This window comes from Doryrhamphus excisus, chromosome 10, assembly GCF_030265055.1.
Source record: "Doryrhamphus excisus isolate RoL2022-K1 chromosome 10, RoL_Dexc_1.0, whole genome shotgun sequence".
NCBI lineage: Eukaryota > Metazoa > Chordata > Actinopteri > Syngnathiformes > Syngnathidae > Doryrhamphus > Doryrhamphus excisus.
Window position 1 is genome coordinate 10698950 of NC_080475.1, and position 25789 is coordinate 10724738.

The window sequence follows — 25789 nt, forward strand, 5'->3', positions numbered from 1 at the left end:
TCTGTAGTTCTCATTGTGGCCTGCAGGGGGTGGCAGACTCCGGTTGCGCGCGTAGCACGGTCAAGTCGCAGAAGGAGAGAGACCGGAAGCAACCGAAAGCGCGGGGCGGAAGATGGTTTTCCACTGTCTGAAAGTAAAACGAGGTAAGTTGAAATGTTTGCCTGTTGATGCTAATAGCAAAGGAAACCTTAAAGGGTGGTTTAAAGTTTTAAACAGTAAACGGGGCAAAGTTCGAGCCGATGACTTGTCGCAGGGCAGCGCTTGTTGGAACACGTCACGTGACTCCCCGGGGTTACCTGGGTCTCATTGACCCGAATAAAGAGTTATATGTTGTTCAAGGAAGCTCGCATGTCGGCGTTAATGTTCGTTAACAGCAGCTAAAGTGGAGATTCGGCATGGTAATTGGGGACTCGTGGGCTGACCTGTGATTGGCCACGTGGCGAGGGCAGGTCGCCTTTCATTGGGCAGAGGACCACAAAGGGAGGGGCTTGTCCTTTTTTTTGATGACAGAAACTACAAACTAGTTGGATCAGGAGTGCCACATTTGGTATGAACCACTGCATTTACTTCTCGGTGGTTTGGTACGGCTTTGACTGCTAAGATCAATTGTATGCTTGTAAGTCATCAATTGGTATAACCGTAGTTATGTCAATCATATTAATATACAACAAAATATGTCACAGGATGTGGGCAGAGTCTCAGCAAGGGCCATCTGGATGCGCCCCGTGTCGGCGAGGGTACTGCGCCTGCTGCCAAGTCCACTACAAAGACCTGGATCAGGTGACTGAAAATACTATTCCCACAGTATTTTTAGTACATAGGGTTTTTCCATGTTTGCTCTTGTGGCACCAGAGCCGCACTTTGGGCACCAAGTGTGGTGCCATTTCCTGCTGATATCTAACACGATTGTTGTCCTCAGCATCTGTCCAGTGGAAGACACCTGGATCGTGTCGCCGGCTCCTCCGGGGTCACCGGTAGCCGAGGTGATGAGACGCTACTGGAGCGCTTCCTGCGGGACGTCTTGTTGCACCACCCACGCTGCTCCGAGGATGGCAGGTCCGGAATGCCACACAGACGCCTCATGTTTCCACAGATCCACCTTTCTCTCCTAATATCTTGTTCTGCCTACTGCTGGTTAGCGTGGCTGACGTCTTTCTTGTCCATCTTGTGCTCCACTCGGCCTCTTCGTGTGTCTTTGCATCCACAAGGGACTCGGACTCGGACTTCCTGTCTGCTCCCCTTTTACCGACACAGCTGCCGGATAAAGATGGCTCCTCATCGGGCACTCGCCACCACCTGAACGATGCGGAAGTAGGTGCCGGTCCTCTCAGCCGACCGGAGGAGAGCGGTCGAGGTAGACCTACGCCCCCCGTGCACAGGAAAGCCCACAGGAAGACCGACAGGAGGAAAAGCGCAGGGTCCGCCAAGGGTCCAGATGCGGGAACGCGGCCCCTGCGTCGGGCACACCATCAAAGCTGGCGGCATCGGCACTTGGCGGCGCCCAAAGAGCGGACTCCTGAAAAGGTTTGACTCCCTCTTTTTCCCGACGCTTTGGTGTTTTACTCACGCTTGCCGTCAACAGGAGGACACGGAGAGCTTCCACGTCAGCGCGCCTCTACACACGCAGAGCGACTCGGACTGGGACTCGCTGGTCCAGGTGAGCGGGGACCGCGGGGAGCGGGTGAACCCTCTGTGTTTCTTTGCTTACATCTTTGCTTGGCTTTCCCAGGTGCCTGACCCCCGGCGACCCGGCATGCACGCCACGGATATCAGCCACCTAACCGACGCTCAGGTCCACCTGATGGACCCGATGTACTCACGGCGGCTCCAGGCCGCCCTCCGCGGCGAGCTGCATGCGGCCCCGGTGCTTTGTGGCGTGCCGCAGAATATCCCGCCATCCTTCAGGGGCAAGACCTGGAGCCAGATTGAAGAGGAAGACGAGAAGAAGGTGGAGGACCTGGTCCGACAGTTCAGACGAGGTCGTTTTGTCTGCTACTTCGACAAAGAGTCACTAGACAGGTCACATGACTCTTATCTGCCGCTCATTTGCATATGCAGTAATCCCTCCGTAGTCACACTTCCAATTTCACTATTCTATTGTGGTGTGTAAAGGTTACTATAGGGGTGTTATGTCATGCCTAGAGGGCTCTAATGATGTTACAAAGTGTATATAGAAGGCGTTAAAGAGGTTTATTATGTCTTATGGTGTGTAAAAGTGACTATAGGGGTGTTATGTCATGTCTTGAGGGCTCTAATGATGTTACAAAGTCTATATAGAAGGCGTTAAAGAGGTTTATTATGTCTTATTTTTCTCTTTTGGTGTGTAAAGGTGACTATAGGGGTGTTATGTCATGTCTAGAGGGCTCTAATGATGTTACAAAGTGTATATAGAAGGCGTTAAAGAGGTTTATTATGTCTTATTTTCTCTTATGGTGTGTAAATGTGACTATAGGGGTGTTATGTCATGTCTAGAGGGCTCTATTGATGTTACAAAGTGTATATAGAAGGCGTTAAAGAGGTTTATTATGTCTTATTTTCTCTTATGGTGTGTAAATGTGACTATAGGGGTGTTATGTCATGTCTAGAGGGCTCTATTGATGTTACAAAGTGTATATAGAAGGCGTTAAAGAGGTTTATTATGTCTTATTTTCTCTTATGGTGTGTAAAGGTGACTATAGGGGTGTTATGTCATGTCTAGAGGGCTCTAATGATGTTATAAAGTGTATATAGAAGGTGGTAAAGAAGTTTTATGTCTTATTTTCTCTTATTGTGTGTGTAAAGGTGACTATAGGGGTGTTATGTCATGTCTAGAGGGCTCTAATGAAGGTGGTAAATATGTATTTAAAGGTGAGTTGGTGGTGATATTTTGGTGCTAATATGTGGACGTCATTGTTGTGAAATGGATGATGATGATGGTGTTGTGTCAAACAGGAGTGGGCGTGGTCAGGAGGACGCGGGTTTCCTTCCTCTCGCCGACACGGACGGGGAGGCAGTGAGAAAGAGGAAGTACTTCAGGACGGCTTCCAGGTGTCAGGTGAGTGAGGGTGAAAGATGCGGGGGTGTTGTTGGGGCGGGGAGGGGTGACGTGTCTACATGGCTTTCTCTCCAGGTGGTCAAAGTGAGTCACAGCACTCAGACCGCCCGCCTCGTCGTCCCCGCTGTCTGCCAATCGACGCCGGAGGCCCCTCCCGCCGCACGGCCTCCAGCGGGAGTGGAAACGACTCCCCGGGGGCAACGCCAGCGTCTTCCGCACTCCTACTCCCCCATCGTGACGCCGCTGCAGGCCGCCACATCCGTGGTCTACCTTCTCTGCTCGCCTACGTTTCCCGCCCCCGCCCGCAAGCCGGCGAAACGCAGCAGGAAGAGGCGGCAGGACCTTGAGCGCCCCAAGGTCAAATATAAATCCTTCCCCATGCGCTTCTACGACCCCTGCGGCAATCGCATCATCAAGAACCCCCCCAAAGATTTGAAACGTTCCATCCTCCACGGCCCCCTGCCGCCGTGCGCCCGTAAACTCTTCCGTAGTCTGAGCCCGGACCTGAACGCCGACCGACCTTCGGGGGAGGCGGCCTCGGGCTCTTGCGGAAGCAAGGGTCCCGCCTCATCCCTCCGCAGCCACGTCATGGTGAGTGCGCTCAGCGCCAACCCGGCGCCCGTCCGCAGACGGGGCGTGCGGGAAGCACGGGCCGCGTCCTCCTCGCCTGCGACGGGCAGGCTCCGTCACAAACGGCCACGACGAGGAAGGTCTCGGGGCGGCTGTGAGAAGGCGGCTGAGTAGCGCTTGGATGCCAGTTCATCCTCACTCTCCAGCGCCGCTTCCCTGTGGGACAACGGCCGGCTCCCAACTAACGAATCCCCCCATTATAATCCAATTTTCTTTCCATAATGGGACTTTTTCTCAGAAAATTATTCAATTTCTGCTGCTTTTTATAGCTATTTGATTCTATATATTTATTTGTATTTAAATCATTTTGTTGTCTTATATTATGAATATCTTATTTTTTGGAATATTTCAAGTCTATAAATGGCTCTCATATTACAATGTTATGTCTCTGAATATTTAGACTTTATTTTGGTTAACTGACTGCTTAATATTTATAAATATGTAATATATAAATTTATTAATATATATATATATTTATATATTTTTAATATATATATTTTTGGAAGTTTTCATGTTAAATGGTGACATTTCACCAGCAGATGGCGCCATTTAAATGGGCCATTCATTTCTAATGGGAACAGAATATGGAATATATATTCATATTTGCCATGTAGATATCCCAGTCAGGGGCGGGGCTTGTCTCATAGTGTCCACCAGGCAGCATAAGGAGTCTGCGACCTGCATTGCGGCCTCATTAAGCTCCGCCCCCTCACCCTGGCTTGATCCAATCAAATGGAAAACATGTTGTGATGCAAGGTAGACCTCATTTACATCCTTCCCCAAAACCCGTGTCAGCCTGTCCACCGTCTCCTGCAGCAGCTCCTCCGGACTGGACTCGGCCACGCCCCCGTCCTCCTCTTGCGCCCAATCTGCCTCCTCATAGTGGAGGTCATGTGACCTGGTGGACAGGGTGTCCTCTTTTTCACTCACCTCCTCTTCCACCAAATCCTCGTCTTCACAACATGGTGTACCGCTTCCTCTGCTGTCCCGCCGTGGGGCCTCCTTGTTGTCCCGTCTTGGGGCCTCCTTGCTGTCCCGTCTTGGGGGTTCCTCTTTGCTGTCCCGTCTTGGGGGTTCCTCTTTGCTGTCCCGTCTTGGGGGTTCCTCCTCGCTGTCCCATCCTGGTTCCTCCTCGCTGTCCAGTCCTGGTTCCTCCTCGCTGTCCAGTCCTGGTTCCTCCTCGCTGTCCCTTCCTGGTTCCTCCTCGCTGTCCCTTCCTGGTTCCTCCTCGCTGTCCCTTCCTGGTTCCTCCTCGCTGTCCCTGCCTGGTTCCTCCTCGCTGTCCCTGCCTGGTTCCTCCTCGCTGTCCCTTCCTGGTTCCTCCTCGCTGTCCCGTCCGGGGACCTCCTCGCTGTCCAGTCCTGGTTCCTCCTCGCTGTCCCGTCCGGGGACCTCCTCGCTGTCCCGTCCGGGGACCTCCTCGCTGTCCTGCTGTATCTCCCCTGTCTTCAGTGTCTGAAAAATGCAAATGTCCAATAAGAGCAGCAAGATGATGGATGGGGTGCTTGAACCCCTACACCTGTCCAAAGCGGAGCGGCGTGTACGAGTGGGTGGGTCACCTGTTCCATCAGCATGTGATGAGTGTGCGGGGATGAGGATGAGGAACAGTGGGAGGCGGTGCCTGTGTATGATTCATAGGAGGAGGCGCCGTGGCTGCAAAGTTGAAGGTGAAGATAAAGGTGAGTGATGGCTGCATTTTATTGTGAAAGGTGTGGTCACCTGCTGGGACTGTCCTTCAGGCCCCTCCCCCTGGCAGCTCCTCTTCCGCCACGCCGCCGTGGTGACAGGAAGCGGGCGGCGCATCGCACCAACGAGGACACGGACTCTCGCCAGGTGGGCTGAGCGGAAGAGGAGACTTTGTGTCACACCACTTCCTGTCCCCATTGTCGAGCACTTCCTGTGTGTCTCACCTGTGTGGTCATCTCCATGAGCGGGTGGTGACGCTTGTGTCGCTCTGAGAGGAAGCACACCTGGCACACCTGGAAGCTCACACACCTCGTGCAGCGATACCTCCACACACACACAGAGGTCACGCAACTGCGCTGGCTGTGATTGGACGACGGCTCTCACCTGAGTCCTCTGATGGGACGTATCCTGCAAATGCCACAGCGCACCTCATGAACTAGCGTCCCAGTACCGGCCAGATGAGACAAGAGCGGTAACCATAGCAACAGAGGAGGTTGCTTCTGCAGCCACGCCTGCACTTGGTCAACGCTCAGGGCGTGGCCACGCACCTGTGCGGGCGGGACAACGTCAACTTCTGCATTCTTATTGGCTGCCGACCTTTACTCTTTACTCACCCCCGCAAAACACAACCTCACCGCCTCCTCCGTCTCCTGCGCCTCCTCCGCCTCCTCCGCCTCACCATACACCACTTCCTGCTCCACCAGCCTGGGAACCTCAAACACACGTCATAATACTACACACCTCATAGTACATACTGTACATACATGCACTACCTGATACTACATACCTGATAGTATCTGTATGATACTACATACCTGATAGTAGCTGACTGATACTACATACCTGATAGTAGCTGTATGATACTACATACCTGATAGTCATACTACATAGTACCTGATAGTAGCTGACTGATACTACATACCTGATAGTAGCTGTATGATACTACATACCTGATAGTAGCTGACTGATACTACATACCTGATAGTCATACTACATAGTACCTGATAGTAGCTGACTGATACTACATACCTGATAGTAGCTGTATGATACTACATACCTGATAGTCATACTACATAGTACCTGATAGTAGCTGACTGATACTACATACCTGATAGTAGCTGTATGATACTACATACCTGATAGTAGCTGACTGATACTACATACCTGATAGTCATACTACATAGTACCTGATAGTAGCTGACTGATACTACATACCTGATAGTAGCTGTATGATACTACATACCTGATAGTCATACTACATAGTACCTGATAGTAGCTGACTGATACTACATACCTGATAGTAGCTGTATGATACTACATACCTGATAGTAGCTGACTGATACTACATACCTGATAGTCATACTACATAGTACCTGATAGTAGCTGACTGATACTACATACCTGATAGTAGCTGTATGATACTACATACCTAATAGTCATACTACATACCTGATAGTAGCTGTCTGATACTACATACCTGATAGTAGCTGACTGATACTACATAATTGATAGTCATACTACATAGTACCTGATAGTAGCTGACTGATACTACATAACTGATAGTAGGTGACTGATACTACATACCTGATAGTAGCTGACTGATACTACATACCTGATAGTAGCTGACTGATACTACATACCTGATAGTAGCTGTATGATACTACATACCTAATAGTCATACTACATAACTGATAGTAGCTGTATGATACTACATAGTACCTGATAGTAGCTGACTGATACTACGTACCTGATAGTCGCTGTATGATACTACATACCTGATAGTCGCTGTATGATACTACATACCTGATAGTAGCTGTATGATACTACATACCTGATAGTAGCTGTATGATACTACATACCTAATAGTCATACTACATACCTGATAGTAGCTGAATGATACTACATACCTGATAGTAGCTGTATGATACTACATACCTGATAGTAGCTGTATGATACTACATACATGATAGTAGCTGACCGATACTACATAACTGATAGTCATACTATATACCTGATAGTCATACTACATACCTGATAGTAGCTGAATGATACTACATACCTGATAGTCATACTACATACCTGATAGTAGCTGTGTGATACTACATACCTAATAGTCATACTACATACCTGATAGTAGCTGTGTGATACTACATACCTGATAGTCATACTACATACCTATAGTAGCTGTCTGATACTACATACCTGATAATCATACTATGTACCTATAGTAGCTGTCTGATAGTACCTGACTCATGTCAACCAACAAGGATCTGAGCGAAGACCTGCTGATGGATCCACAAGCACCAGCAGCTGCACATGCCAGGGCTATCCACACACACACATATTACATACATAGTACATACATAGAGTTGTGAAGTAGTGAAAAAATACAAGCTATATCTGCTAAAAGTTTTTTTCGATATTTGTACCTTGGTATTTCCGTGGCGGTGTGTCAGCTGCTAGGCAGATAAGAGCAATATGAAGAGAAAGAGACGCAATGTGACCCGAGCCGTTCCTGGAACACCAACACAACATCACTCTATACACTCTATTTCTACAATACATGCTAATCATCATATAGTATACATCCTCTACTTAGTCTATCAGCAAAAATGTCAACAATAATACACATTTCTTGACCTTTGGATTTATAATCTTGATTTTGTCAATATCATCTTTTAATATTCTATATGACAAATATTTCAAATTAAAGAATTGTAAAAATATATCTATTTTATAATTATGACTATACTACATTATATATCGGTACATTGTTTATTTGTAAAACTACGCCCTCTGTCGGTCATGTTGAGCAATATCATAGCGATTATTCAGAAATTGTCAACACTATTGACCAGAACGTTGTGTGTCTGCTGCATAAATGGACCCCCACCCAATTTGCACTTTACGTAGCTCTCTTACTGTACATACTGTATACACAAACACGCAAGAAAGAATTTAATAATTCGTAAGATTGATATGTGCAAAAGGGATAAGAATATAATGGCAGTGTAACTGGGTGTGCGATTAATAAACGTGATTTTATAACAAACACACAAAAAACACTAGATATGATTTACATTCAAGTGATTTAAAAGTATAATATGAATTATTGTGTAGTTATTTGTGAATATTTATGAAACTTGTGAATGTGGACTAGAGACCTGGGTACCTGTCGAACATCCAGAACATCAGACCGCATATCTTCTTTGACGCCTCCGAGGTCACGCGACTCCACGGCTCCGCCCTCGAGTGGCAGAACATCCTGTTCAGTTTCCGAGTCACTTCCGGTTCGCTCAGCAAGCACGTGCGTTCGACTCCGCCGCCGCCCGGGTCAAGCGCGGCGCTGATGTGGTGAAGCAGCACCCTGTCCACTGGCACGGCAGCAACAACCCGTCAATCAACCCGAACAGGAAAACAAGAAATCCAAGAAAAAGCATGAAAACAACCAAACTGTGGCAGGCGTGCTGCAGACGTTCAAGCTTCACCGCCACTCGGTACGCCCGCATTCCCACCTCACCCAAAGACTCCACACCTGTAAGACACATGCTTGCATCACACAAGCAGACTAGACCAGCAGACGCATCTCATGCAATACAAATACAGTATATAACTAGCCAATAGCATAAATGTACTTCTACAATGTATATAAGAGTCATGAAATGTAAAGAAAGCTACTGAGGGTGTTGTCCTCCATGCTGATCTGTACGTTGTGTTGATCTGCAAAAGAAAGGATTGCATTGATGACTGTGTCTTTTCCAAAAAGGAAGAAGAAGAATATGAAAGGTGACTCACCTGCAGCCGTCTCAGCGTGGAAACCAAGCTGCTGAATTCTTCATGGGTCATCTGAGCCGCCGCTCGCCTGCCACCTGTCCACCAATCGGCATGTGGGAAGGCGATGACGTCACACACGTAGACATGGAAGACAGTTAGCCGCATTGGATGGGTGGGACGAATGTGTCCAAACAAATCATTCAGAAAATAAAACATATTAGGCATAATAAACCGGTTTACCACCTTCTAAATACACATTTTAACATCATTAGAGCCCTCTAGACATGACATAACACCCCTATAGTCACCTTTACACTCCTATTAGCCAATATAGTAGCCATCATAAGAGGAAATAAGACATATTAGGCATAATAAAGCTGTTTACCACCTTCTAAATACACCTTTTAACATCATTAGAGCCCTCTAGACATGACATAACACCCCTATAGTCACCTTTACACTCCTATTAGCCAATATAGTAGACATCATAAGAGAAAATAAAACATATTTGGCATAATAAAGCTGTTTACCACCTTCTAAATACACTTTTTAACATCATTAGAGCCCTCTAGACATGACATAACACCCCTATAGTCACCTTTACACTCCTATCGCCCAATATAGTAGACATCATAAGAGAAAGTGAGACATATTAGGCATAATAAACCTGTCTACCACCTTCTAAATACACTTTTTTAAACATCATTAGAGCCCTCTAGACATGACATAACACCCCTATAATCACCATCACACTCCTATGACCCAATATAGTTGTCAACATGAGAGAAAATAAGACATATTAGGCATAATAAACCTGTTTACCACCTTCTAAATCCACTTTTTAACATCAATAGAGCCCTCTAGACATGACGTAACACCCCTATAGTCAGCTTTACACTCATATGACCCAATATAGTAGCATCATAAGAGAAAATAAAACACATTAGGCATAATAAACCTGTTTACCACCTTTTAAATACACTTTAACATCATTAGAGCCCTCTAGACATGACATAACACCCCTATAGGGCACACTGGACACAAATGGTGTAAGAAAATGAGCCAGCGTATGATTTGGACCATAAGGAGGAGATGACATGTTGTTATGATGCTCCAATGGCGCTAGTGTGAATGCATTGACACAATGCAGCCTATTGAGGCACACCACGGTTAGCTAATTGCTGCACAATGCTCACACTGGACATTTGTCCACGTCTTCTGTGCTTCCTTTGTCGCGCCGCAACAACACACACCCGCACCTTTCTTCTCCTGCTCGTCATCATCCTATCGCTAGCGGCGCGGCGCGGTGCCACGCTCGTCCTGACGCCAGGCTCGTCCTCCCTGTGACACGGGCGCCGCGGCGGCGTACCAACAGCTCCATGGTCCACATATGCTCCTCGTAGCTTGCCTGTAGGAGCCCCTTATGCTGCCTCTAGCTTGCATTCACCTGTTTTAGAGTCCTTGAAGTGCTGTCATTGGTTGTCCACTGGCGGCGCTATGGAGGTGTTGGTATACACTAGTTTAAACATGCTAACATACTAGTAAGCATGCCAGTATGCTCGTTGTGCAATATGCTTGTGATCTAATTCACCATTAAGCATGATAATATATGAGTAAGCATGCTAACATCGTCGTAAGAATGCTAATATACTCGTAAGTTTGTTGACAATCACATGTTAATATACAGTACTAGTAAGTAAGCTAATAGTAGCATGCTAATATATAGTAGTAGTAAGCATGCTTATATACTAGTAAATATGCTGACAGTCACATGTTAATAGTAGCATGCTAATATATAGTAGTGGTCAGCATGCTAATATACTAGTAAATATGCTGACAGTCACATGTTAATAGTAGCATGCTAATATATAGTAGTGGTCAGCATGCTCATATACTAGTAAGTATGCTGACAGTCACATGTTAATATACAGTATTAGTAAGCATGCTAATAGTAGCATGCTAATATATAGTAGTAGTAAGCATGCTTATATACTAGTAAATATGCTGACAGTCACATGTTAATAGTAGCATGCTAATATATAGTAGTAGTAAGCATGCTAATATGCTAGTTAGTATGCCAATATGCTTGTGATCTAATTCACTATTAAGCATGATAATATATGAGTAAGCATGCTAACATAGTCGTAAGAATGCTAATATACTAGTAAGTATGCTGACAGTCACATGTTAATATACAGTATTAGTAAGTATGCTAATAGTAGCATGCCAATATACTCGTAAGTATGCTGACAGTCACATGTTAATATACTGTACTACTAAGCATGCTAATATATAGTAGTAGTAAGCATGCTAATATCCTAGTAAGTATGCTGACAGTCACATGTTAATATACAGTACTAGTAAGCATGCTAATATATAGTAGTAGTAAGCATGCTAATATGCTAGTAAGTATGCTGACAGTCACATGTTAACATACAGTACTAGTTAGCATGCTAATATATAGTAGTAGTAAGCATGCTAATATGCTAGTAAGTATGCTGACAGTCACATGTTAACATACAGTACTATTAAGCATGCTAATATATAGTAGTAGTAAGCATGCTAATATGCTAGTAAGTATGCTGACAGTCACATGAAAGTACAGAAGCTAGCTTTGATCATCTTTACCCATAAGAAGTCATGGTGTGTCCCCAAAATGGCGGCGTGAATGAGCAATGAATTCACAGAAATCAAGCTAAGAAAATGTCATTATTGGGATTTGAACCTTCAAATTGCTATGGAAAAGCAGGACGTGATTGACATATGTCACTCTTTCTATGTTTTCCCATCAACGTATGTCCTTTACTTCACTTTAAATGTCTGAATGTGTATGTATGTATGTATATGGTATGTATGTACGTGTATATATACACAGTATGTATGTATACAGTATGTGACATATTGTACGCACCATCATTTGGCGCTCCTTGCCTCCTTGTGGTTCCATCAGGCCCCACCCAGTGGGCGTGGTCTAAGAGTGTCCTTGCTGGGTCACGTCCATCGTTGGTCAGTTTGAAGCGAGGTGGCATCTGGCAAGTTCCATAGTTGGGTGAGTACTCCTCGCAGCACCACACACACACACACACACACAACGCAGTACACAAAAGTAGTACATGTGTATAAAGCAGAATGCGAGTATCAGATAGTATGTATGTATAAAATAGTATGTGTATATAACGCAGGATGTGAGTATGAGATAGTAGTATGCGAGTATGAGATAGTATGTGTGTATAAAGTATAAAGTAGTATGTGCGTATACAGCAGAATGTGAGTATGAGATAGTAGTATGTGTATATAAAGTATAAAGCAGTACACGTGTGATTTGACAGTGACTGCGCTGTGAGGAAGATGACGTTCTCTGTTAGCATCTTTCTGCTGGTTTGCTTCACTCTGATGGGACTTGGTATGTTGGACTTCTTATCAATAATAATAATAATCAATAATAATTCTTATCGGTATGTCATATTCATGTTTGCTCTCATCATCCGTACCGTATGTAGATATACCTGGACAAATATGATGATGATAAGATAAATAGGAAGATATGCTATCTAGCGCATATGAAAGATGAAAATGTGTAACCTGAAGATGTGCTTCCAGGATCAGCCATCCGTTGTTACAGTTGTAAAGACTACACATCCAGCTGCTCCAAGCAACGAGACTGTAGCTATGACGACGCCTGTCTGACGCTCACAGAGAGAGGTTGTCATCATTGTTACTATCATTGCTTTTATCGGCTCATTTTGTCTCATTTTTATCTGTGGGACTAATATGGTAAACTACTGTATCCTAACAGCTACTACACGGTAAAGCTAACATGTATGTACAGCTGCTACACAGTAAGCTAACAATGTATATACAGCTAGTACACTAACATGTACGTACAGCTGCTACACAGTAAGCTAACATGTACATACAGCTAGTACACTAACATGTACGTACAGCTACTACACTGTAAAGCTAACATGTACAGCTGCTACACTGTAAAGCTAACATGTACGTACAGCTGCTACACAGTAAGCTAACATGTACATACAGCAAGTACACTAATATGTATGTACAGCTACTACACTGTAAAGCTAACATGTATGTACAGCTGCTACACAGTAAGCTAACATGTACATACGAGTACACTAACATGTACGTACAGCTACTACACAGTAAGCTAACATGTACATACAGCTAGTACACTAACATGTACATACAGCTACTACATAGTAAGCTAACATGTACATACAGCTAGTACACTAACATGTACGTACAGCTACTACACTGTAAAGCTAACATGTACGTACAGCTGCTACACAGTAAGCTAACATGTACGTACAGCTGCTACACAGTAAGCTAACATGTACGTACAGCTACTACACCATAAGCTAATTATGTACGGACAGCTACTGCACTGTAAAGCTAACATGTAGGTACAGCTAGTACACAGTAAGCTAACATGTAGGTACAGCTAGTACACAGTAAGCTAACATGTAGGTACAGCTAGCACACTGTAAAGCTAACATGTACGTACAGCTAGTACACAGTAAGCTAACATGTAGGTACACTGTGGTGGAAAAGTCACCCTTGTTGATGACCATTGCGTACCACTGCGGGAACAAAATACATGCAAGTGTAAACAAGGCTGATGCTAGCACGCTTTGTAGCACTGCTTTACGCTGCTGACTTTGAAGCCTATTTTGAAGAACATCTGTCCTCCACGACCACGCCCCTATGAATGTCGCTAACTGAGTTAACGTCCTGTGTGCGTTGCAGGAGGGATGACATTCCGCCAGTGCCTCAAGTATTCCGACTGCGAGTACAGCCGACTGGGACAGATGTTCCCGCAGGTAGGAAGCAGCATCAAAAGCTCTGAAGGTCAGGCGAGGATGCGCTAAGGGAACCATGGCTTTTTCTTTTCTTTTCCAGGTGTCCTCTTTTACTTTCAAGTGCTGCAACTCGGACTTGTGTAACTCCGCCCCCTCCGCCGCAGCAGCCACTTCTGCCATCGGTGCGATGGCGTCGGTGGCGGTCACGTGGTGGCTGACTCGCTGATGTCAGCGATTTTGAAAATGGATCGGAATGTGGAGCTGCTTGAATAACCGAGGAAAAGCTGATCAATGAGCTGATCAATGCTATGACTTGTTGACTTATATGTTGACTCACAATACTACTGCACATCAATAAATCATACCAAGGTAAAACATGGCTACTGGATTCTGTCTACCGTACCTGAGAAGGGGGGGGGGGCTGCCCTCACCTATAGCTAGGATGCGCTAATAGGAGCATTAGTGAGACACAAAAATCCAACATGCCGTCCTCCTCTTATGGGGAGAACATGTGTGTCGTCTTGTCCTGGGGGGGTGCTGTGGTGATCGGGCCAAACAAAGTGTTGATTGTGAGCTGTGATGATGATGTCAGGAGCATGTGAACCAGCGCTCAGCTGATCTTCTCACTCTAAGGCTGGAGCTGCAGCTGCACGGAGGTGAGTTCTTTGCGTCTCCATTCTGTTCTATCTCTATAAGTCCGGGTATTTGAGGAGGTTCGGGAAAGTAGAACGTTACATCTTTGGACCAGGTCATCATGTCAAGTCAAGTCCTTCCTGGGACCAAATGTTGATAACTTGTGTTTTGAATAAGATGTGTCTTTTTGGAACTAAGACTAACCAAAGGCCATTTTTGCTTCCCAACTGAGGTCTTTTTTTTCCATCATGGAACGCAAACTGGATTTATCACGTCTGACCGACGAGGAAGCTAAGCACGTCTGGGAGGTGATTCAACGGGACTTCAACCTGCGCAAGAAAGAAGAAGAGCGACTAGGGTGGGTCCCCCCTACCCTCCCCGTCAGATGGCCCCTACTGTTCATGGCCTTGCAGGTCATGTGACCGGCTGTCACGGAATGCGAGCGTGAAAGCTGCGCTCTACCATGACTGGAGTCACACGGAGATGCTACAAAGACACGCTTGTCTCCGCACACACACACACACACACACACGGCATGGCGGATCACCAAGGTGGACAACTTGCTACCTTTCTCTTATCTGCGTTCTTTGTGTTTTCTTTAGTCTTATACAACTGCTATCATATGATATGATATGATATATGATAACGACATGATGATTCTAACGTTCCACAGCAAGCTGAAGGACTCCATCGACAAGGAGGACAACAAACGGGAGCTGCTGGGTTCGCAGAACAACTTGGCCGACTCTCTGTGCATCCGCTGCCTGCAGCCCTTCAAGTTCCTGGTCAACAGCAAGCGTCGGTGCCTGGACTGCCGCTTGTTCACCTGCAAGTCCTGCAGCCGCTACAACAAGAAGGAGCACGGCTGGGTGTGCGACAACTGCCGCATGACCAGGTCAGCCACGCCCCCCCTTTTATTGCGCGGCCTCCGGCGTCCTCACATGCTCGTTTTCCCGAAGGGTTCTGAAGATCGGCACCCTGGGGTGGTACCATGACAACGTCCGGAATCGATTTAAACGCTTCGGCAGCGCCAAGGTCATGAGGTCACTCTACAAGAGGCTGAACGGAGAAGGTGGCTGTCTTCACATCTCAGATATGTAAACATATACTACTGCTTACGTTGGTACTTACAGCATTGTACTTACCACCTTTTAAACATCATTAGAGCCCCCTGGACATGACATAGCACCCCTATAGTCACCTTTACACTCCAATGACCCAATATAGTAGACATCATAAGAGAAAATAAGACATATTAGGCATAATAAACCCGTTTACCACCTTCTAAATACACTTTTCAACATCATTAGAGCCCTCTAGACATGACATAACACCCCTATAGTCACCTTTATACTCCTATTAGCCAATATAGTAGACATCATAAGAGAAAATAAGACAAATTAGGTATTATAAACGTGTTTACCACCTTCTAAATACACTTTATAACATCGTCAGAAAGAAGAGGCCTCTAGACATGACATAACACCCCTATAGTCACCTTTATACTCCTATTAGCCAATATAGTAGACATCATAAGAGAAAATAAGACAAATTAGGTATAATAAACGTGTTTACCACCTTCTAAATACACTTTATAACATCGTCAGAAAGAAGAGCCCTCTAGACATGACAACACCCCTATAGTCACCTTTACACTCCTATTAGCCAATATAGTAGACATCATAAGAGAAAATAAGACATATTAGGTATAATAAACCTGGTTACCACCTTCTGAATACACTTTTTTAACATCGTCAGAAAGAAGAGCCCTCTAGACATGACATAACACCCCTATAGTCACCTTTACACTCCTATTAGCCAATATAGTAGACATCATCAGTAAAAATAAGACATATTAGTAATAATAAAGCTGTTTACCACCTTCTAAATACATATAATGTACTTTATATTAAGTTGTATAATATATGCAAATGTTGATGTCACATGCTCACGGCTACATGCTAATAAAGTATTTTTTACATCAGGTGGGCGTGACGATGACACCCAGAGCATGCCGGATGTCCGCAGCTGTGAGTACTGGATATCAGTATTTGTATTTAGTATGTGAGTAGTTGCTAGCAAAGCACAGCCGATGACAAGCAGGCAATTTTCTTTTCTTTCTTTCTTCTGACTTCTTGCTGATTGTACTTCCTGGTTGTGAAAAATTCCATGTCTATTCCATGAAAGCCAGCAGTGATTGAAGAAGAAAACACCAATATTAGCAGTAATAACACGAATTATATCATAATAACATTAGGGGGAACTTTTTTGTGTGTAAAAATTTGGTTGAGGGAAAACTGTATTACTTTTATTATATTACATAATAATTCTACAGGACTGAAGCCATAATAATATTAATATTATATAATACTATACCATAAAAGATCAATATTATTAATAGTATCATGACAATCAAGTTGCAGTACTATGGGAATAACATTATGATATAATGGGAATAAAGTGATATTTTCAGGAATAGATCATATTATGCGAATAAAGTCATGGTGTTACAGGAATAAAGAGGTAATGGTCGTGGAATAAAGCCATGATGTTATGGGAATAAGCAGGTAATAGTAGTGGAATAAAGTAATGATATTAAGGAAATAAGGAAGTAATGTTAGTGGAATAAAGCCATGATGTTACAGGAATAAGCAGGTAGTGAAACAGGAATAAGGAGGTAATGTTAGTGGAATAAAGTCATGATCTTACGAGAATAAGCAGGTAATGTTACAGGAATAAGGAGGTAATGTTAGTGGAATAAAGCCATGATTGTACAGGAATAAGCAGGTAATGTTACAGGCGTAAGGAGGCAATGTTAGTGGAATAAAGCCATGTTGTTATGGGAATAAGCAGGTAATCTTACAGGAATAAGGAGGTAATGTTAGTGGAATAAAGCCATGATGTTAAGGGAATAAGTAGGTAATGTTACAGGAACAAGGAGGTAATGTTAGTGGAATAAAGTAATGATGTTACGGGACTAAGCAGGTAATGTTACAGGAGTAAGGAGGCAATGTTAGTGGAATAAAGCCATGATGTTATGGGAATAAGCAGGTAATGTTACAGGAATAAGGAGGTAATGTTAGTGGAATAAAGCCATGGTGTTAAGGGAATAAGTAGGTAATGTTACAGGAACAAGGAGGTAATGTTAGTGGAATAAAGTAATGATGTTACGGGACTAAGCAGGTAATGTTACAGGAGTAAGGAGGCAATGTTAGTGGAATAAAGCCATGATGTTATGGGAATAAGCAGGTAATGTTACAGGAATAAGGAGGTGATGTTAGTGGAATAAAGCCATGGTGTTAAGGGAATAAGTAGGTAATGTTACAGGAATAAGGAGGTGATGTTAGTGGAATAAAGCCATGATGTTACGGGAATAAGCAGGTAATGTTACAGGAGTAAGGAGGCAATGTTAGTGGAATAAAGCCATGATGTTATGGGAATAAGCAGGTAATGTTACAGGAATAAGGAGGTAATGTTAGTGGAATAAAGCCATGATGTTAAGGGAATAAGTAGGTAATGTTACAAGAACAAGGAGGTAATGTTAGTGGAATAAAGTAATGATGTTACGGGACTAAGAAGGTAATGTTACAGGGGTAAGGAGGCAATGTTAGTGGAATAAAGCCATGATGTTATGGGAATAAGCAGGTAATGTTACAGGAATAAGGAGGTAATGTTAGTGGAATAAAGCCATGGTGTTAAGGGAATAAGTAGGTAATGTTACAGGAACAAGGAGGTAATGTTAGTGGAATAAAGCCATGGTGTTAAGGGAATAAGTAGGTAATGTTACAGGAACAAGGAGGTAATGTTAGTGGAATAAAGCTATGGTGTTAAGGCAATAAGCAGGTTATGTTACAGGAACAAGGGTGTAATGTTAGTGGAATAAAGTGATGATGTTACAGGAACAAGGATGTAATGTTAGTGGAATAAAGTGATGATGTTACAGGAATAAGGAGGTAAGGTTCGGAGGCCACAGGTAGGCTGATACGAGACGTTCGATGTCTTGCAGACGGGTACAACGGCGCTGAGGAGGAGCAGGGCGACGTGGAGGCACAGAGATACAAATCGGTGAAGCCAAGACGAGCAGGCGCCCTTTGAAGAAGCCGCCATTGTTGATTGGACGCCATATTGTCTTTCAGATGCGTAAAAAGAAACGTCTGCTGTCCGTTCATCCCTTTGACTTTGAGTCGGAGGAATACTTCCCGTATTCGCGGCGGGCATCGATGCAGGTAAAGCACGTAGGTAGGACAGTACAGGTAACACTTGCACACCTGAGCGGATCTCCTCCTCAGCACATTCAGGACGCCGAGTACGACTTCAACATTCAGCGAATGCATCGTAGGAGGAGCCTGGACCGATATGCTCCGAGAAACGGTGAACATCAATACACACCCATGTGAGGCCACGCCCACCATCAGGTAACCCCGCCGCCTTTCCTCTTCCAACCAGATGATTACGGCGACAGTCGCGCGGTCCGGACTCGTTCCCTAACCAAGATGGGCTCGGCGGCTCGTCAGCAGTACATGGACACGTCTGACGAGGAAGAGTGCGCAAGACTCCCGACCCTTTACCCGCCCCCGCCCTACCGCCGCCGCAACAGCCGCGCCTCCTCTCAGGAGAACTTGGGTTTCACCCCGCCTGTGAGACATCTACTCCTGCACCGTGTTCTCACATACTTCCTGTACATACACCGTGTACCCGCACCGTGTATACTGTGTACCTTCACTACTTCACCTACAGTATTCCCCTTTTGACCCGCCTCTTATTTCCTCTCATCCAATCACAGCAGGACTGTACAATTTATACATATATCATCTGTATGCATCATCCAATCATAGCAGGACTGTACCATATATACATATATCATCCATACGCATCATCCAATCATAACAGGACTGTACCATATATACATATATCATCCATATGCATCATCCAATCATAGCAGGACTGTACCATATGTACATATATCATCCATATGCATCATCCAATCATAACAGGAATGTACCATATATAGTACATATATCATCCATACGCATCATCCAATCATAACAGGACTGTACCATATGTACATATATCATCCATATGCATCATCCAATCATAACAGGACTGTACCATATATACATATATCATCCATATGCATCATCCAATCATAACAGGACTGTACCATATATACATATATCATCCATATGCATCATCCAATCATAGCAGGACTGTACCATATATACATATATCATCCATATGCATCATCCAATCATAACAGGACTGTACCATATATACATATATCTTCCATACACATCCTCCAATCATAACAGGACTGTACCATATGTACATATATCATCCATATGCATCATCCAATCATAACAGGAATGTACCATATATAGTACATATATCATCCATACGCATCATCAATCATAACAGGACTGTACCATATATACATATATCATCCATACGCATCCTCCAATCATAGCAGGACTGTACCATATATACATATATCATCCATATGCATCCTCCAATCATAGGACTGTACCATATATACATATATCATCCATACACATCCTCCAATCATAACAGGACTGTACCATATATACATATATCATCCATACGCATCCTCCAATCATAGGACTGTACCATATATACATATATCATCCATATGCATCATCCAATCATAACAGGACTGTACCATATATACATATATCATCCATACGCCACTGCCTGGCCTCCATGTTGAATATGGTCTCCATGGAAACATCATCCCATCTTCCTCCTCTGTCTGGCAGATCAACCAGTTGAGCAAACGCATGTCCGCCATCGAGAACCTGCTGAGTCGCTTGGAGGAGAAGATGACGCCCGACAAGGTGAAGCGGGAATTTCACAATAAAAGCCTGAGGTAAGCGCTTTGATGTGAATACGCTGGTGTCGGCAGGCGTCCGCTCCATCGGGTAACGAGGAGGAGAACCTCAGGAAGAAGCTGAGCGAACTGGCCGGACATCTGAGCGGCAAACGCCTGTCATCCGATGACGAGACCGACAAGAAGAAAAGCCTCGGCAGGGGGGCGTCCATGAAGGATCTCAGTTCTTCCAGCGAGGACCTCCCTAGTCAAGCTCAGAAGGTATGGAAGACATCCATACTCATGAATATGATTATATGGCGGGAATATGATGGCTAATATGACTAAATGATGGGAATAAATGTCTTTCAGAGATCCACGGCATCGGCCCTCTGTGAGCTGACCACCGAGGCCCTGAGAAGCATGAACGCCACCGAGAAGGCCATGGTGGACTTTGGCCTGTCAGAGGCCGCCCACTCAAGCCTCATGTTCAGTCCTGCTGATGCTAAGCCGGCCCATGAGGCCTTCAGGGAACTGGAGGAAAACGTAAGCCTTATTCCGTCGTCTCCTTGTCGTGTTTGTGTCCAATTTCCAAGGTCAGGAGGTGGACACCTTAGTTCCCAGAAGATTAGAACTTTTTTTTGGAAATAGCTACATAGCTGTGACGCGGCGTGCGTATGTGTACCCGTTCAGGTGTATGTGGCGGCCGGCCAGTCCTACGGATTGGAGAGCAAGCTGCGGCGGCTGGAACAAAGCGCCAGAAATCGCTTCGGCGGAGCCACCGACTCTGAGCTGTCGGAGTTGGAGGACGTGGTGGCGCTGACGGCCGCCCGGGTACAGGGCGCTGAAAGCGAGGTAGGCGGGGCCCCCGCCTCCTTTCAGCCAATCCCAAGCCTTCCTGTGTAATTTAGCATGTTGTCTTCTTCTTGGCAGGTTTCTGATATCGAAAGCAAGATTGCGGCTCTGAGCGCTGTGGGATCCAAGAAGAAGGTGAGATCATGATCAACATCATCCCGTCCTTCAACGCTGACTCATCAATATCTTCTCTCTCTCTCTTCAAGATGTCGTCATCGCAGAGGAAAGCGTCCATGCACGAGCACGCCGCCAGTAAGAACAGGTTCTTGCAGAACGTAACCCTTTCTACTCAAACACGCTCCTCTCTCCTCAGAAGCTGCCAATGGAGCTGCCTGGAAGTCCAACATCTCCTGAGGCTTCGTCCCTTCACCCAAATCCGGATGCTTTGTCGTCTCACCAGAACAACCATAAAGTACCTCAGCACCATCGTGGAGTTGAAATACTGTAGTATCCCAAATACTGTGCCTTTCTTCCTCAAATACATTTCACATAAGTTCCAAAGTTCATACATTATCTTCACACGCTTTGATGTCTTCCTGCCATGAACACATCTCCCTGACCTTAGTATCGCTTTACGCTTCCGAGCCTTCTTCCTTCTGATGATGTCATTATTGCTTCTAGTCTCACACACCTTTGGGTGCCATTTTGGATAATAAATATAGACTCCTCATCACCGCATCTGCCTCACCTGTTTGGCTTCCATTAACTAGCACCTAACAGGAAATAAAGTCATCATATGAAGAATAAACTAGTAAATGTGGATAGTACATATAGTGTATCGTGTAGTAGATGTTGATAGTACATATAGTGTATCGTGTAGTAGATGTTGATAGTACATATAGTGTATATTGTAGTAGATGTTGATAGTACATATAGTGTATCGTGTAGTAGATGTTGATAGTACATATAGTGTATCGTGTAGTAGATGTGGATAGTACATATAGTGTATCGTGTAGTAGATGTTGATGGTACATATAGTGTATCGTGTAGTAGATGTTGATAGTACATATAGTGTATCGTGTAGTAGATGTTGATGGTACATATAGTGTATCGTGTAGTAGATGTTGATAGTACATATAGAGTATCGTGTAGTAGATGTTGATAGTACATATAGTGTATATTGTAGTAGATGTGGATAGTACATATAGTGTATCGTGTAGTAGATGTTGATAGTACATATAGTGTATCGTGTAGTAGATGTTGATAGTACATATAGTGTATCGTGTAGTAGATATTGATAGTACATATAGTGTATCGTGTAGTAGATGTTGATAGTACATATACGTAGTGTATCGTGTAGTAGATGTTGATAGTACATATAGTGTATCGTTTAGTAGATGTTGATAGTACATATACGTAGTGTATCGTGTAGTAGATGTTGATAGTACATATAGTGTATCGTGTAGTAGATGTGGATAGTACATATAGTGTATCGTGTAGTAGATGTGGATAGTACATATAGTGTATCGTGTAGTAGATGTTGATAGTACATATAGTGTATCGTGTAGTAGATGTGGATAGTACATATAGTGTATCGTGTAGTAGATATTGATAGTACATATAGTATATGGTGTAGTAGATGTAGAGAGACAAGTACAGTACAAGTAGAGACATGTACTGTAGTAGTTTCCCACGTGGGCAGGTTGCCTGCTTTCCAAACGAGCTAAGAACGCCCTCACCTGGCTGTGGACTAGCACTCTACGTCCGGCAAGACTTCCGGGTGGTCATAGGTCACAGGTCACAGGTCACGGGTCAATATTTGGCTAGCAAGACGAGTCATCACGAAGGTGAGTGACGTCTCCAATGTTCTTTTTGTGCGTGTGAAGTCCGGCATGGATTCCAAAGTATGAAAGCAAATTAGGTGTAATACGGTAAAGTACGGTTCCTGTCTAGGAAACATTTAGGAGTCATGTGACTATCACAGCTCTAGCTTCTCCAAAGGGCCGGCTAGCTAAACTAGCTAATATTTCATTTCTTTTTAGATGAAAGCTGATTGTAAAGTGGGATGTCGTTTGACGTGAAAGCGACCCGAAGTGGCCATGGAGTCGTCCGTCCAGGACATGAAGGTACCGACATTTTAGCAGCAGGTGTCGCTGTCGTTCGTGTTGATTTTGGTCCCGCCGCCATAATCCATAAATGGATGAATTCCGAGCATGAAAAAAAAAACTGCTTAGTCATTTTGGCGGCCTATGCGCGTGCGCGTGCATGTGCATGCCAGTGCGGGGCTACTGGTGAGCGGGGTCACGTGCAGGCTCGTGATCTCGGTGGTGGCCTCCACCAAATGATACACATTGCTACTTCTGAACAAAGTAACCCCAATAAAATACTTAAATGATACTTTCTTGCTCATCTGTGTAGAAAATACTGTAATGTTGAAAATTGTACCAACAACAAATCCAATTCAAGAGAAGTTATAAATGTTCCACATCTGATTAGCATGATGATTGACTGAAGTGGGTGATGTGGTTTTACTGTGTGTCAGGACTGTCTGGCAGAGGCGCGGGAAAAGTACAGGAAGGTTCTGGTCTCCAACGCTCAGCTGCACGACGACAAGGCAGCTCTGACGTACCAGGTGGAAATGCTGCAGGAGGAGCTGAGCTACACGGAGGAGCTGCTTTGGGAGACGTGGCGCCGCTCCATTGAGTGTGCAAAGGTGCGTATTTGACAGGAACAACAAACAACACTAAATCCACTTCCAGGACGAGTGGGGGGGATTTTCGCCTATTATCCCAATCTTGATGCCGCCATTTTTTATTGCCATTTATACACCGGTACCTTAGCGTACGGGTATCCCATTTCACCAGTGCTCATATTTGACTTTGAACTGCCACATAAAATTTGGGCAGGAGCTGCTAGTTTAAGGCGGGTGTTGCCGAGGACAGCTATTTTGGGGGCTTATGTCCATGTAACCGTGGCTGAAGAGCTAGCATCACTTAGTCTTCAACACACCAGCAAAACATGCGTATTATTTATCATGTCGTGTAAAAGTAAGACAGGAATAAGGTGAAATGAATATGGAGCCACCTTCCACTAGTACCAGCCTGGACCACACCAATCATATTTCCTATTTATGGAAGCTGGAGTTCTATCCTGGAATTGGATGGATCAGTAGAAATGCCAAAGACGTCATAACGATGTTCTTGTCAGGCATTAGAGCATCAGAAGGAACTCTACCACGTGGCTAAGATGGAGCGTGACCAGATGAGAGCGGAGGTGATCAGCCTACGAGACGTTATCAAGGTCCCTGCGTCATGTTTGTCCGCCAACTGGCCTCGTTGTTCACTGATTGCTGAAGCATTCTTCATCATCCCCCCCCCCCCCCCAACAGAAAGGCGGAGGGTCCGGGGGAACGGGATTGGACCAGGCTGAGGAAGCTGCTGGCAGACATGGTAGCTGCATTCCTGCAGTGACTTCCTGTGTGTCCTCCATGGTTCTTCATGGTCCTTCAAGGACCAAATACATGTGTGCCGGCGAGCTCATGGGGGTGTCGAAGAGGAGTCGAAGGAAAGCTGTGGCGGGAAGGAAGATGACATTGAACGGACGCGGCAAAAGACAAGCCGTGAAGCAGAGTGGCACCTCTGAAGATGAGTGGGCTTTTCTCCCTGGTGTCATATCACCTACGGAGTCACAAGAGGAACATCCCAAGTACCGGTCAGATGTTTCCCCTGGCAGGGACGTGATCCTGGAACACCAGACTGTCCTGTCCAGAAGCTCGGTAGACCGGCGTCATGTCTCCACTGCTTTGTCACACCAACATGAAAACGAAGAGCACAAAGAACTTCCTGCTTCTGCTGAGCACAGTCGGGCGTGGCCGCGCGCCAGTCACTCACCAGGCCGTACTGGGAATCAGACATCAACTCGGACGACTGAGTCAGTGCAGGACAAAGATCCTCCTGCAATGCACCGGAAGGAACCAACAGGAGATTCATCTGAGGCCATCGGTCCAGCTAACCGTCGCTCCACCGACTTCGATTCTTACTTTGCTCCCAAAGACTTCCTTCCAGGGCATCAAACATCACCAGCTGTCGGTCGTCGCGACAAGCTCAAAGCTTTCTTCAGAGTCCTAGCTGCTCCTGAAGGGCCGCTCATCAACGTCCGAGAAGGAAAACGCCTCGGCGAGCGACGCTCCAGCCGGTTGAACGTGCAGGCGCTCCGAGATCCTTTAGAGGGCGACGTGGACAGTTGTGAGGAAGCTGGCGAGGAGACTGAAGACGCCCATCTGGCTGCAGTGACGAGTGGACATACGGTGCCCGTGCGTGTCAAGGCCGCGGTCACTTCCTTCAGTCGCACGGACGGCGCATCCTTGGGACGTAACATGTCATGACGTTTGAAGGTGAACCACCTTGGAAATGGAGAAATTGAGGTGGAACGACGACTCCCTTCTGGAGGTGTACTCCCACTCCGGGAGTTCTGCGGACCGGACTGTTGCCAAAGACAGATCAACATGGACGTCAACTTCCTGTTTCTTTCCCCAGTTCAATAAAAGCGTTTTTCCTCTGCTGCTGCTTTCTTTGCCTCCATTTTGTCTCACTTTGC

At 45.2% G+C, this 25789-nt stretch overlaps 5 protein-coding genes across 15 annotated transcripts; 4 read left to right on the forward strand and 1 right to left on the reverse strand.

Moving 5' to 3' along the window:
• Positions 1–79: 79 nt before the first annotated feature.
• On the forward strand, positions 80–4626 carry zdbf2 (zinc finger, DBF-type containing 2). The gene is made up of 8 exons (XM_058085886.1): positions 80–143; positions 684–780; positions 920–1056; positions 1209–1524; positions 1583–1657; positions 1730–2019; positions 2932–3034; positions 3110–4626. The coding sequence occupies exons 2-8, from the start codon at positions 685–687 to the stop codon at positions 3776–3778; spliced, it is 1686 nt and encodes a 561-aa protein (XP_057941869.1). The 5' UTR covers positions 80–143; position 684; the 3' UTR covers positions 3779–4626.
• dytn (dystrotelin) lies at positions 3377–23341 on the reverse strand. Of its 5 annotated transcripts, XM_058085876.1 has the most exons (15): positions 12707–16898; positions 12036–12153; positions 10384–10619; positions 9146–9219; positions 9029–9070; positions 8805–8885; positions 8523–8724; positions 7780–7865; positions 7596–7675; positions 5965–6063; positions 5735–5898; positions 5575–5674; positions 5384–5502; positions 5224–5317; positions 3377–5119 (listed from the first exon to the last, which is right to left on the reverse strand). In XM_058085876.1, exons 5-15 carry the CDS (start codon positions 9045–9047, stop codon positions 4262–4264), a joined length of 1902 nt encoding a protein of 633 aa, XP_057941859.1. In that variant the 5' UTR covers positions 9048–9070; positions 9146–9219; positions 10384–10619; positions 12036–12153; positions 12707–16898; the 3' UTR covers positions 3377–4261. The 5 variants fall into 5 exon arrangements, with proteins under 5 accessions (XP_057941859.1, XP_057941860.1, XP_057941858.1 ...); XM_058085877.1 differs by lacking the exon at positions 12707–16898 and adding an exon at positions 22933–23341 and having other exon boundaries at positions 9146–10619; XM_058085875.1 differs by lacking the exon at positions 10384–10619.
• LOC131137733 (CD59 glycoprotein-like) lies at positions 12072–14316 on the forward strand. The gene is made up of 5 exons (XM_058086000.1): positions 12072–12173; positions 12454–12527; positions 12725–12826; positions 13889–13962; positions 14042–14316. Exons 2-5 carry the CDS (start codon positions 12473–12475, stop codon positions 14165–14167), a joined length of 357 nt encoding a protein of 118 aa, XP_057941983.1. The 5' UTR covers positions 12072–12173; positions 12454–12472; the 3' UTR covers positions 14168–14316.
• Positions 14396–22400, forward strand: mlpha (melanophilin a). 5 transcript variants are annotated; one of them, XM_058085870.1, is made up of 14 exons: positions 14396–14932; positions 15248–15469; positions 15534–15646; positions 16560–16604; positions 18581–18639; positions 18711–18800; positions 18864–18945; positions 19021–19211; positions 20349–20426; positions 20495–20680; positions 20771–20944; positions 21092–21253; positions 21332–21388; positions 21460–22400. In XM_058085870.1, the coding sequence occupies exons 1-14, from the start codon at positions 14823–14825 to the stop codon at positions 21796–21798; spliced, it is 1908 nt and encodes a 635-aa protein (XP_057941853.1). In that variant the 5' UTR covers positions 14396–14822; the 3' UTR covers positions 21799–22400. The 5 variants fall into 5 exon arrangements, with proteins under 5 accessions (XP_057941853.1, XP_057941854.1, XP_057941852.1 ...); XM_058085871.1 differs by having other exon boundaries at positions 18873–18945; XM_058085872.1 differs by having other exon boundaries at positions 14397–14932; positions 18711–18945; positions 21460–21505; positions 21567–21764.
• LOC131137691 (leucine-rich repeat flightless-interacting protein 1-like) lies at positions 22909–25747 on the forward strand. 3 transcript variants are annotated; one of them, XM_058085927.1, is made up of 5 exons: positions 22909–23040; positions 23236–23319; positions 23736–23906; positions 24401–24466; positions 24582–25747. In XM_058085927.1, exons 2-5 carry the CDS (start codon positions 23293–23295, stop codon positions 25575–25577), a joined length of 1260 nt encoding a protein of 419 aa, XP_057941910.1. In that variant the 5' UTR covers positions 22909–23040; positions 23236–23292; the 3' UTR covers positions 25578–25747. The 3 variants fall into 3 exon arrangements, with proteins under 3 accessions (XP_057941910.1, XP_057941908.1, XP_057941909.1); XM_058085925.1 differs by having other exon boundaries at positions 22911–23040; positions 24401–24493; XM_058085926.1 differs by lacking the exon at positions 22909–23040 and adding an exon at positions 23045–23124 and having other exon boundaries at positions 24401–24493.
• Positions 25748–25789: the final 42 nt, after the last annotated feature.